Raw genomic sequence first — 15,300 nt, 5'->3', positions numbered from 1 at the left:
TCGCTCTAGTAGTCTTACTCCTATATCGCATTGTAGAGTGTGTGTGTGTGTGTGTGTGTGTGTGTGTGTGTGTGTGTGTGTGTGTGAGTGAGAGAAAGAGAGACTGCATCTGGATTTGTCTCTGTCATTTCAACTGGTTTAATACATAAACAAAAGATAATATCTTGGTCAACTAGTATATTGCCACATAATGCACTTTTCTTGACAAATATGGAAGACTGAACCTGACCAAATCAGAAATATATAAGGAAATATATAAAAGGGCTGAATAAATAAATTATGATGGCATTAAATGCACCAAAAATAAAATCATCGTTTATATAGGCATTCATTCATTTTAAAAATGTGATGAATATATTTCTTATTTATTTACATCTGATTTCTGCATGTTTAGTCCTCCATGCACACATATACATCTTAAGTGGACATCATGTGTCATTTATATACCTGTACTGTATATGTACTTGGGCTCTCCTCTTATTTTATTGCTTCTTAGTTGCAAAGTCATGGATCATTTTAACAGCCTTAGGCAGCTAGACAATAAAATAAAAAAAATGAAAAAACAAAACAAGAAAACACACTATTCCAGACATATGTGACTGTATAATTTCATGGGGTTGCAAGCAGACACTTCTTTGTTTTATGATGTCAGAGATCAAAAAGATTTGAAAAAGTTGTTTACGGAGTCAGCTACAGTAAATACTGTAAAACCATCATGCATTTCAAATCCTTTATCTTTTCATTATCAAAATAAATGGTATGCTTGTTTGTTTTCAGTAAAATGCTGTTGTGGCAAATGGAAACGTACTTCGTAACGCTACTGCTTTGAAGAGACACAGATCCAGTCAACTTCCTGAGGATTTTTTCCCTTCAAAAGATCTTTTTTCTTTTGCCTCACTTGAAAAGAGTTCTCAAAAAGAAAGAAAAACAATATTTACAGCTAGTCTTAACAAAGGCATTTTTGTGCAGCGTACGACCACTGACAGTACATGTGGAGAGTAAACAACCACGCTGTAGGGACAGGCAGTCACGCCATGAACAACCAACAGTCCACAGTTTTTTTCATTCCAGCATTCAAGTGCAACAGTTGATTTCACTGATTTATTCCCCTGTCTGTGGTTGAAGGTGTGAAAATCAGGAAAATCACACGGTGTTGGAGTAACAAAGTCAACTTCAAATGATGAAGAGGCAGCTTGCTTGGTAAAAATGTCAGATTTCTGAAGCAACACTGCAGCTCTTTTGATGCAGCCTCATCTGCTGAAAAACAGGCAAAGCAGACAAACAAGCGAACAAACTAGCATGTATTAAGTTTTGTATCTGGGTGTTTCAGTAGTGCATCAAACTTATTCCCAAATGTCCACAAGATCCCCTGCAGTAACATATTTGGGCCAAAATGCCATATTCCACGATTAATTTGTGACAAAACAGCAAAAGAAAAAGAACTGCAATCGCGAATGCTTTTTCATGCTTTAATCTGTAATAAGACTCATTTCAGAGCAAATGCAATCCTCCCTCTACACTGGAGATCCTGAGATGGCAACCATTTGACTGAAAGCTCATTTGAACAGAAAGGACATTCTAAGTCCACCCGAGAGCCTACAACAGCCACTGAGTCATCTTGTCGACAAGAGAGCCACTCTCTTCTTTCTCCTCTCTCCCGAGTCACTGACACAGCAGCCTCCAGATGATTGATGCATTATGTAGCCAATGAGATTTTAAATTCAGCGATTTATAGTTTACAATGGATTTTAAAGCCGTATACATGGAAATTATGCAAAAGCTGTTTTTCCACGCAAGTACTTGTTTTTGACTATTTTAGTGCAACAAAGGAAATCAAGAACCATGATATGATCTGGCCACTGTTACTCTCAGGCGGGGGGGGGGGTTGAGGTCACAAAATGGCAAATTTATTCTGTCATTTGCTGATTTGTTTTTTTTTTAAACAATGACAGAATAATCTGAAGGCTGTCCATCACTATGACAGATTAAAACTGAGGGCGATCTACAGTAATGTCAGTAATTCACATGCAACACTGTCAATAACCACACTGCTGTCCAGGGGCTGACAGCGTGTTGGCAGGTTACGAACTGGAGGCCTGAAGCGCGTCTATGATCACTACGGGTCACAGAGGGGGGCAGCCATGCAGCTGGTGCAGAAGGAGCACATGCTGTGGGATTTCCTCCCGGTCAAGCGAGTGTGTGCAACCTCAAGACTCTGGTTGAAATGGCGCTGGTTATTCAGCGTCCATTCAGTGTGACAAAGACGTGAAACCTAATGACAAGTGAGAACCCTTTTTAGTCCATGCGTACCGGAGGGAAGGTTTAATAGGCTAGGTAACAACCAGTTCAATGTAATCTCACGCAAAAGGTTTGTTCACTTTTTATTTGTCTGATTTTGTAAAATTGCATTGTTCTTATTTGGCTGAATAACTGAATTACTTTTGACAGACTTTGACAGTATTATCCATCGCATAATACAAATAAAGCATTTGCCCTCAGGTTGTGCTCAAATGCAACCAACAATCAAAATATATAAAATGGCTAGCTGTTACACAACATCTTTATTAGTTATCACAGGAAAAATATGTATATGATGGTCATTTTTCTTACTGAATCTTTCCTTTTTTCAGCACATTTCTTCGCCATGCAACAGAAACTATATTTTGAACTCCTGAAAGTTGATTCAGCAGTGCATCTCTCCCTCTTCCTCCTTTCTCCACCCCCTTCCTTCTCTCCCCACCTCCTACTCCCATTTCTCTCCATCCATGCATGTCTTACTCCCTCCCCTCCCTCCTTCTCTCTACCTTACCAGCATCAGCAAACCAAGGTCAGGTCCATTCATTCTTCCAGAAATCTGTTTAATACCTACAGGTAGGGACCCTGGTTTGGAATGAGGCCCAGAGTCGTGCCTTGCACAGCCCACTGAGGGATCATGCTGTCTGTTTTGGTTTGGAAGATATCCAAGGGTCCTTGAAAGGAAAGAAGTTCAGGATTGGAATACTTTAAAGTGCCCTCTCTGAAAATTAGGGTGGGTTTCTGGATGTTGGATTTGGAACACGCCCAAAGGTCTGAGCGAAAGTTACAATTTTGAACGCTTGTGATGAAATGTCCTCTTTTAGGAGAAGGTTGGGTTTATGAGTTTGGAAACGTGCCCAATTGTCACAAACACAAAAAGGAATTCAACTTTAAAGTTTGTTACCTGTTAAAAGTCAAGTTTGGTCAAAGTCCTAAACATGGCTATATAAGGGTCATATATCTATTTTGGGGTAGCCTTAGCGTTCACCTAAAGAAGCATGATTAACATTTAGAACCTGGAAACGTGTCAGACTGATCAAAGACCCCCTGACACTGGTGTACAAAGGCTATGAATTAAGCTTGGAGCAAATCCAACCGAGGGAGCATCTTTAAAGATCAGAGCCTATCAAAGTGTCAGATTTACCCATGACCCCTGTCTGGGGAATATATGAGTCAGTTATTAGGTCTGGAAGAAGTCCAGCAGTCTTTGTGGTTAAGTAGAGACGAGGGTGCTGATGCAGGTGAAAATGCATCCCACACAGCTGAGAAGAGATCCAGCTACATATGCTTATTTTTATCCATCATGTCTCTCTTTCCTCAAGTTTTACAGTTTCATTTATGCCATATTCTCATGTTCACAGAAGGTATGATTGCATTGTTTAAAATCTGCCAAATTTCAAGAAAGAAACTGAATAATTCTTTGAAATATTAACCAATTTAATCAATTTTACAGCTACATCAGTTTCTATCACTTACTTTCATGCTAAAATGGCTTCCTGCAGTCGGTAAATAAAACAACAACAAGGCTCAAACGATTTTGTAATGTCAACATTTCTTTTCTTAAAAAACTGTGCAACAACCTAGTTAATTGGAATATGGAAACCAAAACGAGATCAATTTTATGTTTAATAATCTATGTTTCTAAAGTTCTATGATTGAAGTCAATTTATGATGAGAAACTAGTTTTCCTGGGGAGGAATGAGTGTTGCATTACCAAGAAATAGAGGTAAACATTCAACCCAAGTAGACATTGTCCTTCCCACATGCTCGAGGAGACAAACACTTGAACAGAATCCTGACGAACCCTTGTATCCTGCCCACCTTCAAATATGAACAGACACACACACATACATCCACAAACCATCCTCTGAGTATAATAGCAAACACTCCTAATTACAAAGCTGCCAAGGTTTACAAAGTTATGCGAGTGATCTCTGCTCCCCATTGTAAAAGATTATAATAGAGGAATTTAATTAGAGCCTCTGTGAATCTTTGTGTTCGAAGAGACTGCATAGTGGAAGATAAATACACGTAGATGAGTCTTAAAGGCACCTGTTGTTTAAGTACTTAAGCGTCTCTTTCGAGGTGGTGACCTCATGCCAGGATCACAGAAACAGGATTCACAGTAAGACATTATGATCAACAAGAAGAATTGTGTGATCACGTAGTTTCAAAACATGCCAATCTACACTGCTAGAGAAATTAAAGAAGCGTAGAAGTGTAATCAGCAATTAGAGGGGCTCGACACAGTGGGAGAGCATGTAAAATGGCAGATGCGCAGTCAGGAATTATTGATACAGCGAGATAAATTATGATCTAAATTGGCTTTTTGTTCATGTCACAGAGGATCAGAGCATGGAGAAACACACAGAAAAACTCAAACAATTGCAGTCATGAATGTGTGCATAATGACTGAATAAGCATAGAAACACAAACATGCTGTACTCATAATCACACAGAATACTTAATACAGTGCAGACCATCAGAATGTATTAATAAAAACCATGAAATGTGCTGCTTCTCTGTGCTTGTTTTTGTGTGTTTGCCTCTTCCTACCTTGACCTGTCCGACGTAGGCATCATCCTGCTCTTCGATGACAGTGAGGTTCACTGGCAGTGAGGAATCGAACTGCGGGTCGTTGTCGTTTACATCCGTCACCACGATGTTCACTGTCGCACTGGAGGTCTACACATACACACATACACACACACACAAACTTGAGTTATTACATCTAAAGCTGTATTCTGTTTGCTGTAATGTGTTCGACTAGAATCAGAAAGTTCTTCCCATCTTCAAATCTAACAGGTTTAATTTGACCATCTTTAGTCCTTTGTCGCCGCTACTAACAGCTCCCTCGCTGTGAAACCAACTAAAGAGCCTATTTTGCTTGCTAATGAGCTTTACTCTGTCCTGACTCTTTGTGCTTCTAACAACAATCTGCTGCAAACATAAGATTTCAAAAATAGTTTACCAGCAGCCCACTTTGCACCTTCTCCTGCTGTGCTAAAAGGGATATCTGTGCTGAGGTGTGCGTAATTAAGGAAGACGTGATAATTACTTAAGAGGTGTAGCAAAGGCTTATAAAGGGACTTCTGCCTTGTGTGACAAAACCAAGCACCCTCACTCATTTGAGTGGGACCACTCTGCTGGTTCAGTGGGTATGCAGGCTTTGAGGCAAAAAAAAACACCAAACAGCTTAGTGTGGACGGTTAAGAAGTAGAGACTCGGCTTTTGCGATGCAGCGCTATCTAGCAAGGTGTCGTTTCAGCCAATCAAATTCAGGCAAACACATATTCCTTGTGGATTACTTGATAACATGAACTGTATATTTCTGCCTTGCAGACGGATAAAATAATTGCCACCATAATAATTTTCAAGAGTTGTAAAATTGCGTCTCTGAAGCCCTATTCGCATGGGACTTATACACCGGGGGAGCTCGTGATTTAGAAATTACCACCCCACGTTTGTGTTTTGTGTGGCGCATGGGATGAGTGAAGTCTGAATCTTTATCTAACTTACTGCCATTATCCGCAGATTTGATGTCAAAGCTCTGCGTCACATCAATAGTTCAAAAGCATAGTGTCTGTCCACATCAGTGATGTACTTTAGAGTCATTGTGCCCATTGCAGCTCATTCAGATCATGTGACGGATTCTTTGAAGCTGTACACTTTGTTGCTCATTAGCACCATCGTCACTCATTTTAAAATGTCAACACAGTTGACCTCACAGCACAACTGTTGACTGCTGCTCACCATATTATGAGCTGCATTCATATATGCTGCTAGTTTGGTTGTCTGACAACAGAGAACTGATTTTTAAATACGACTCCCAAATCACAGAGATCTGGATTTGTGAATGATTAATATAATCACACGACTGTTATGTTGCTGAGATATGGTAGGTAAATTACGGTAGAGTTTTAATAGATGTGGCAGATTCTCACAGGAAAAAAAAAAAATCAGGGATGACCATTGCAAGTATTATAAATTGTTAGAGGTCCCCAGGTAAGAGTAGTACCTGAACAGTCTTTTGGGATTCCTAAAAACTGATAGACTCAAGCTGGACTTGAAGTTTTTTCATATCGCACCTTTAATGTTAACTATTGTTGGGAATTAGCCACTCAAACTCTAATATGAATCTAAATGGGGATGTACTGTAGACTCAGTGCCGACAGAGACAGGAAATATAACAAACTTAATCACCTGAAGCGTGAAAGGAGGTTCATGAACATTTGGTGCGGATGCATTGAATCTTTAGTTACACAACTAAAACCACAAAAAGGTTACCAAGCAAGGGCAGAGCAGCAGGACGCAGACAGAAGCTGGTAGGAGGTTACCAATTTCTTAATCTAAATTTCATGAGAGCAGAAGCGAGAGAGTTCGAAGATTTTACTTTTAAAGAAGGGAAACTGGGAGGGGATGGAAAACAAGAGAGAGCTAACCGATTTACAACAGTGGGATGACAGGAGAGAGAAAAGGCAGTGAGCATGGGTGTGTGAGTGGGAGAGTGACAATCACTGGGTGACAACGGGGCTCCTGAGGTTCGCGGGGCACATGATGATGCAAGTAATTTGAGGTTAAGAGCGCACGGTTGACAAAACTGTTTATTTGAATGCCAATATATGTAAAGTAGAATGAGCTCTGATATAATAAAAAGGGCCGACTGTGAGCAATGCTGGCGAATGCACACTCAGACAGACACCGTGACAGAGAAAGGAAGGCAGTAAACTTCATTTAGCATCAGAGGGCTTAAAGGATTCATCATTTTTTGATAGCTGCACACCTCAGAGTTTATAATCTTGCTGATGCCGTGGACAGTTGCCGGAGTATTATACCCAACTGCCTGCCTGCACTGTACTGGGACTTTTTTCACAACACGATTATTTTTTAAAACAACATTAAATATGACATTAAAATCAATCGACACAGATTGCACATATTCGTTATTCATTATCATTCGTGGCTTGAACACATTGTGCAAGCATGCTGATGTAGAACGGTGGGTGGTAGAAGGTTAAAAGGCCAGTGCTGTGGAGTCTTTGATTAAAGTGTGATGTAGGCTTCATTTGATTCTCACTTTCTGCAGAGAAATCCCTGCCTGTCTTGACAATTGTTCAGCAACCCCCCGTGATAGATGTGAATACACTGATGTCTGCCAGCATAAAAACTCAAAACAAAAAACTGATTATCTTACCCTATGCTGTTGCACCTAAAAAGATACAGATGCTTACAAATCATTCATTCCTCACAATCACTAGTTTGGCTGCAGTAATGTCTTATCATATTCATGCAGGTGTACAACCACTGCAACCTGACACATCTTACTATTCGTCTGCTGAGCCGTTCATGAAAACACAGTTTGAGCCAGACCTCCTACTACCACCCAAACCTCCTTAGACTAGTCAATCTGCGTTCAGCCATGTTTTTGGTATCGTTTATCTCAAGGTCTAATTTGTGGGAAAGTTGATTCTTGAGTCTCATTCCCAACTCATGCTTCCGTAAGGAGTCAGTATTTGACGAGGTTGGGAATGAGACTCAATCAGTTTTCTTACAAATTGGACCTTTAACTAAGACATTACGTAAATGACAAGACCCAAGGGTGCTTGGCTGAAATGTACTAAAGCAAAGCTCAAAATAGTCCCCAATAAATGCACTGTTACTAGTAGCTGCACTGCCTAAGGAAAGTAGGAATGATAGAGCTTGGTCCTGAGTGCCACTTATATTAAGTAAGTAATGTCAGAGACCCAACATCCGCTCTGAGGAAACACTTTTTCCCGGACAGTGGTGAGAGAAAAAAAAAGCTGCCTTTAAAGAGGCGGAAAGCTCAAGCAGAACTGGACTCAGGGTGTGCAACCATCCGCCTTGACCAGTTTAGCGTCATAACAGTACATGCAATTGTCCTGAAACATTAGGCACAGGGCAAATAGTTTAGCAGACGATTGCATGTCCTGTGACCCAACAATACTGCCTAAATATCATTTGTTTTCTACTACATGCAGGCATGATACAAAAACTCTCGAGAATGACTTTTATCCGCAAAGTGTTGGCAGTCCACTAACTGTTGTCCATCAGCTATATAATGCTAAGCAACTTAGCATTATATAGTTGGCCAGAATGGCGAATGAGAAGCCAGAGCTGGAGGGTCACCATGACATTTAGATCCACTATGTGTGAGCATTACAGTATCACAGTTAGTTACATTGAAAATAGACAAAGATCAATGTCAAACTGTATGCCAACATTGTTCAGCAAACACTTCAGACATGGTGAGCCATGACAACAACAACATTCAATCCACCTGTCACTGCAGATTCAGACTGATAGAGTCACTGTGGATATGTGATCATACTCGCAGAGAACACAGGATTCAAGCAAGTGGTTGAATCCCATGCTGGCTTCACATGTGCTTTTTAGTTTTGCCTTGCATAAAAAAAGTCCAAGCAGCAGCTGTTCAGCAATTCAATCAACAGGTCAGATTCTCACACTTATTTTTATTTGATATATAAAATGGGAGAAAGGATTCCTGAAATGCGACTCTCATGCTTCTTAGCTGCTCTGAACACTGTATATACCCTGAAAGCACAGATAGACATACATCAAACTCCAGCCGCATCTGGCTTGACAGGATTTGGCTCGCTTGACTGTAGTGAGACGGACTTAACACGCCACAGTCTGGCTGTGAGAGTGAGTTTCATCTTTTAGGGATAGTTTCAGAGCACAAGACAAAATGTGAGTATTGTTGCGAGACAGAATTCCACAATTGTTTTTTGCCAAAATCATGATCATTTGATTCAACTGCCCAGCTCTGCAAACACGAGCTGATTCACAAACCAATGCAATGATACAGTACCATACAGTGCGTTTGACAACCGCAAACTGTCCTGCACCAAAATTTGAGTCTCATCCTACGATGCCCAGTGTCCTTACAGTGGAGCTGGTTTACTGCACCGACTTGTAGGGTCCTCAATCTGTGGCAGTATGATGGATTCACTGGCCAAATAGCCAATTAGGCACTTTGTAGTCTGACACTCTCACAACGGGACATTTAATAATAGGGGGAAACAGTCGCGTGTGTGTGTGCACGCATATGAAGACAACCCAAGGCCTTTCGAGTGATGCTGATTAATGGGCCTGTGGAAGGCAACTACACCCCAATCTTCTCCTCTCCTTTTTCCATTCCTTGCTTTCCTTGTCTCTCTGTGTAGCTCACACCATTCCTCTCTCACACACCTTCTCTCTCTCTCCCTCTCTCTCTCTCTCTTCACCCTCTCTTGTTCCAAATATAATGGAGTGTCAAGCAGAAAAATGTCCAAACTACTTTTAGCCATTTTCTGGCTTAAAGACCTTTGGGGCACAAAGATAATACACTAATTGTCAAGGTCCAGAAAGGAATTGACAAAGTGCACGTGTGCATGCCTGTGAGTGTGTATGTGTCCAGACTCCTTTTGTAGAAATTTCTAAGGACACACAGCACAACTGTTAAGGTAATAAGGGCCCCTGAATACCTCTCCATTCTCTCTCCCTTCCTTATTCTCTCTAACCTCCTCCCTCTTGTTCTTGTGCTGTCATATTGTGTGCGAGGGTGTGTATGAGAAGGTCAGAGTATTCAAATCAGCATTTTCCCTCCTCAGAGGGACCTCAAACTTTACCTTTTGTTTTAATTGACACATGAGGAAAGGGGGTCAGTGACAGCGAGGAGGGAGGAGACAAACTTCTTTTTAATGCTTGACTAATAGATGGATGATTAGGAAGGGAGGTGAAGAAGAGAGAAGAAATTGAGACTGATAAAAGCTAGGGTGGAGGGAAGCAAAATAGAGGAGGGCATCCGATGTCTTCATTTGACTTTCATGTGTGAGCGACTGAAGATTTGACTTTTAAAAAAGGACAGAGGAGATGGAGGGAGAGAGAGAGCGAGAGAGAGAGAGAGAGAGAGAGAGAGAGAGAGAGAGAGAGAGACACACACACACACACACACACACTCTGGTGACCTGTGTTCAATTGGGCAAGTCAGAAAGGGCGCACACTCCTTTATCATTGCAAAATAGCTCTTCCAGTGGACTAAATAAGACATTTTTTAGCCATTTTGGTTTATTCACACCACATCCACACTAAGCCAGTTAAATCTGGAGATACAGTTTATGTGTGAAAACAAGATTCATTCACAGCAGCGTTTTTCAGGTCGTTCAAGGGCTCCATCTGCATTGAAATGCTAAAACGATTATGAACGCATTTAAATCTCATCTTCTCGTCTCTTTTTCGGCAAGAAAATAACACAAAGTACAACATTATTACACCCAAGAAAGTCGGATCATAAACTCTGACAGACAAAGAGGAGGTGGACCTAATGAAGATCTGAGGATAGGAAATATCATGAAGAAGGTGAATAAAAGGGATTTCCTGGTTGCAGAATATATTTAAGTTCTTTCACAAATAAGAAAACTACACAGTCCCTCAGCTGATTTAACTTGTCATCTGCCCCCTTAAGCTTATTTTACCTCTTACAACAATAAGCACAAGTGATGAGTGTGGTTATGCAGCACAGTCACAGGCCAAAATGTGTAATAAACCCAACCATTAGAAAATAGTGTCCAAGTGTCACAGTATGCATCGCAAAGGTGTGAAAACACACTTGTGAAGTAGCAGCAACAATGAGTCCTAAAAGTCCATATAGGAAGGAGGACAGTGGCTGGCTTTGATTGTCCTGTGGTAGATTAAACATGATAAAGACCTTTTAAATGTGATCATGTTATGGTTTCTTTATTGACGATAAAATGAGATATTTAAGGGCGTAATCTTGAACTTTGGGAAACACCTGTCAACATTTTTCACAATTTTCTGACATTTTATAAACCAAACAAACTGCAATCAGGAATGAAAATAATCTTCAGTTGCAGGCCTTAAATTAAAGCCACTGGAGGTGAGCAAGAACAAGATTTTTAGGAGGTGTTGAGATAAGAAAACCATCTTCTGTTGTCTTTTGAAAATGAGCGAGAGCTACTTAACTGCTGCTCGACCCGTAACAACTCCTGGGCCGGTCTACAGCACTGTTTTTTTTTTTTTTTTATAAGCTCCATTTCCATGACCACAATAAACGATTAAACTGACAATTGAGTTTGTTAAAACGTTTAAATCATTGGAAAAACAGTTACTCCTACTTGGTATGTGTGGTATTAGATTAAAGGCTTTCACTGGTCAAGCTACACGCTCTTCTTCATCACGTCTGTTAAAGCTATAAACAAAAATTCGAAGGCCAGATGAGCCTCATTTGCACCAAAGATCAATCCTTTGCCAACCATTGATTTTCTCTGACCATCCATTTTCTAAACTGCTTATTCTGTTCAGGTTGCACAAGTAGAGAATCCATAACCCATGTTTTAAAAATATTTATTTATTCAAGTATCCACATTTGTTTAAAGTTATTGTCCTAAATAGATTTTTGGCTGTTTATTTTGCTGATGCTGGATATTATGACTATTATGACTGAATGAGAAGTATTTTCCCAAAAATGCCTCTGATATCACTCTGTTGTTTGTGGCATTTCACTGTGACGGATTTAGTTTCGTCTTTGGCAGGCGCTCAGCTTAATTCCACTGGGGATAGGAAACAACTCAAGGAAGGAAAAGCAGCTAATATCTGTGCAATTCAGCTCTCTTTCTTACCCCGTCTGGGTGTCCGTCTGAGGCTGTGACCACCAGGGTATAATAATCCAGAGACTCTCTGTCCAGAGGCTTGTCCAGTAGCAAATACCCGGAACTGGAGAAAAGAAAATAGCACAGAGTCTTGTTAACATCAGAACATATGAGGACTAAACACAGCAGAGCAGAACACTATGGTGCAGTTTACATTGGCCTTCATATCCAAGACTCCTCTAATTCTGTAAATTTCAGTTTATAAATCATTGTTTGCTAACCACACTGATCATTCTCCTGCGGATACTTCCAGACCTTCGTAAGCACTTTTTATCCCAACTCACGGCAACATGGGGAAACTAAAGAAACCTAGAAAGTGTTTATTCCTCTTTATATGCTCCACTTTGGAATCAGCTTTTCAGACAGTTGACAAGCACTGATAACCACTGCATTATACCCAAAAGCGTATTTCTACCGTGGTTATGGGTACTTTGGTGATGCAGATGACGCCTCGTACACATCAGCTCACCCACAAGGATACTAAGGCCCTCTTGGATTCCGTTGCGATAATTGCTCAGACAGAGAAGCATCATCAAAAAGACTAATCTTAGTTAAAAGCCTTTTTTGCCAAAAGAAATGATCTGAATCTGAACACTGAATAATCATTTATCATTATTTCTCACTCGTAAATGAAGATTAAACAAAGAAGTCTCATTACATCAGTGTGTGGGTGCACAAGATAGCATCCAACACTGACATGCACGTCATAGTGTAATCACATGAATGATGAGTAGAAAGCAGAAAAAACAGTCACCAGCTCCTCTAAATCAATGTTTCATACAGCGCAGGGTGTCAATTATTACCCTCTAGTCATCTCAGTGATCGGAGACTCCAGTTACTCATTGAACACAATTCAGCAATCAGAAACGTCCGAACAGAACCAGAGAGATTAAAGTCAGATTTAAAGGCAAATGATTAGCGCATAAGTAAATATAAGTACAAGCAACCCGTCTGAACCTTCCGATCAATCAAAACCAGCAGAAGTCTTTGAAGTCGGCTGTGATTGATTACTTTATTTTTTTTCCCCAGTGAATATTTACATAATGACTGAAGTGATTTTAATTTAAGCTACTTTCATGAATTACAAACCATCTGAAATGCACATGTTCTCCAAATATTGACAGTAAGTTTGGTTGGTGAGTGAGGATGCACGAGTAAATGTGCGTGTGAATGCGCAGACGTTAAGTAGTCTACGGAGGCAAAAAGATGTGAAGCTGTTAAAAGTCGGCTCATGTATATTCATGGGTGATTCAGGAAAAGCGAAGTCCCTGAACGCACTTGCACTGTGCCTATTCTTGGCCATGAACGCACAAACACACATGCGTAGTCTCATTTCTCATTTACAACAGACATTTTGACACATTCTCTTCACGTGCTTGCTGCTCAGAAACCAAACATCTGCTACGACATGTGTGGAGGACCTACAGTAAAGCCCATTGTATGGGAAGCGACCACTGTAATTCAAATTGATTCAAAAAGCTAACGCTGATTAACCTCCTCAAAGCTCATCTCTTGCAGCCTGCATTGATGCTGCCCCCTTTTTCCCCCTGTATTAATCTGAATCTTTAAGCCATAAGTGTGTGTTCCATCAATGCCAGCCACCCTGCAAAATGGGCCAATACCAGAGCCGTCCAGGTGCTCTCCCTATGTGCTTCTCGAGAATTTGACTTTGCCAATTTCCACACAAAACAATGAAAAATCACTCTGCTCTTTGCCAATAGGAGCTGCATGGCATGCAGCAGAAAAACAGCATCTTGGCTCTGCGCTCATAGCGCCATAATGCTGAAAGCGCAGCTGAGGCACAGAAAGATTAGTGCATATTGGAATGTTTCACAATGTCTGACCGAGCCCTTCAAAAATTCCTAGAATGCAGAAATGAAAGCTGTTCAGTTCATTCTAGTCTTCGCTGCTGCGAATCTCTGCTCTGCAAAAATTCTTTTTTCTTTCGTTCTGCTTTAAAAACCTGACTGGTCTGTCACTGTTGTTCATCATTTCCTTCTCGAACATTTTAGCCCTTGTCTTTTACTCTCTCTTATCTATATTTCCAATGCTTTAAATTTTTGCTCCCTCTTCTCCATCCTTACAATTCTGCCCCTTCTCTTGCCATCTTCCACCATACATTCCTTTATGCTTCCCTCTCCTCGTCCCTCTAGAAATGTAGATAGGATCTTTCCCCAGCCAAAGAAATGCATTTTTAATGAGCAATAAATGAATAAATACAACAAAAGCCCTCAGAGTCTGGTGAGTATGAGTATGTAGGAGAGAGTATGGGTGTGTTTATGTGCAGCCCTTGGCATAACCCGCGCCTTGAAATGATATAATTTAGGCTGCGCGCACACAGATTGGACTTCATACACACATACTCAGATAGCAGAAACACAATTTCAACAGATATTCACACATTGACAAAAAGTTTAACTTCTGAAAATATTAACTTCAGTGTGTTTGGGTGTATGTGCATACTTCTGCTGTAGTGCAAAATATCCATCACGGTCTCCACTGTGGATGTTGTAGGTGATGGGGTCCCTCTCACGATCCACCGCCTTGAGTAGTAAACAGAAACACACACAAATCTTAATTTTCCATCAGCAAAGTTTAACCTTGTAATAGAGCAGTGATGTCTAACCAGGGGAACTTTCATCGTTGATAGTGGGTATGCAGAAAGATTGAGCAGCTCAGTTATGGGAAAACATTTTGAATTGCAATTGGATTCATGAGAAAAAGCTACATATTGAGTCAGCTGTGGTGCCAAATTACTATGGCTACAATTAACCGTGCATGAAACCTCTTAAGCAAGTATTTACAGTTTAAACAGTTAGCTTACTGTAATGCATTTACAGTTTCTTTAGTCAGTTAAAAATTGCAAGCTAAAAATATTGGATAAACATAGTAATATAGTTAAGCAGCAGATAAATAACTCAACAGCTGCTTTACCCTAGGTAGCTCAAAGTAATAGATAAAATGTTAAAATAGTTACAAGTAAAGGATAAGCAGCCGATATAACGTAAGCTATAAGGTAATGGTGAACAGTGAATAAAAAAAGTTATGGAATAAGCCAAAAGTAATGTCAAAGCTCGAAGTTAGCTAAAAGTAAAAAGGTAAATGGTTGAAATAGTAAGCTAAAAGTAATGGACAAGCTATTAAAATGGTTAGCTTAGAGTAATGGACACGCTATTGATATAGTTGGCTAAAAGAAATGGACGTGCTAATAAAATAGTTAGCTAAAAGAAATGGACACGCTATTAAAATAGTTAGCTAAAAGAAATGGACATGCTATTGAAATGATTAGCTGAAAGAAATGGACACGCTATTGAAA

At 40.2% G+C, this 15,300-nt stretch overlaps 1 protein-coding gene across 1 annotated transcript in view; it reads right to left on the bottom strand.

Moving 5' to 3' along the window:
• The window catches only part of LOC115571271 (protocadherin-15-like), a 214,123-nt gene that overhangs the window by 96,033 nt on the left and 102,790 nt on the right, over positions 1 to 15,300 (bottom strand). The window contains 3 exon segments of the mRNA XM_030400563.1: positions 4,852 to 4,980; positions 11,955 to 12,048; positions 14,448 to 14,527. Of these exon segments, the coding sequence (XP_030256423.1) occupies positions 4,852 to 4,980; positions 11,955 to 12,048; positions 14,448 to 14,527 (303 nt within the window).

Source organism: Sparus aurata, chromosome 20, assembly GCF_900880675.1.
Source record: "Sparus aurata chromosome 20, fSpaAur1.1, whole genome shotgun sequence".
NCBI classification, from domain to species: domain Eukaryota; kingdom Metazoa; phylum Chordata; class Actinopteri; order Spariformes; family Sparidae; genus Sparus; species Sparus aurata.
This window is presented reverse-complemented; position numbering and strand designations above follow the sequence as displayed.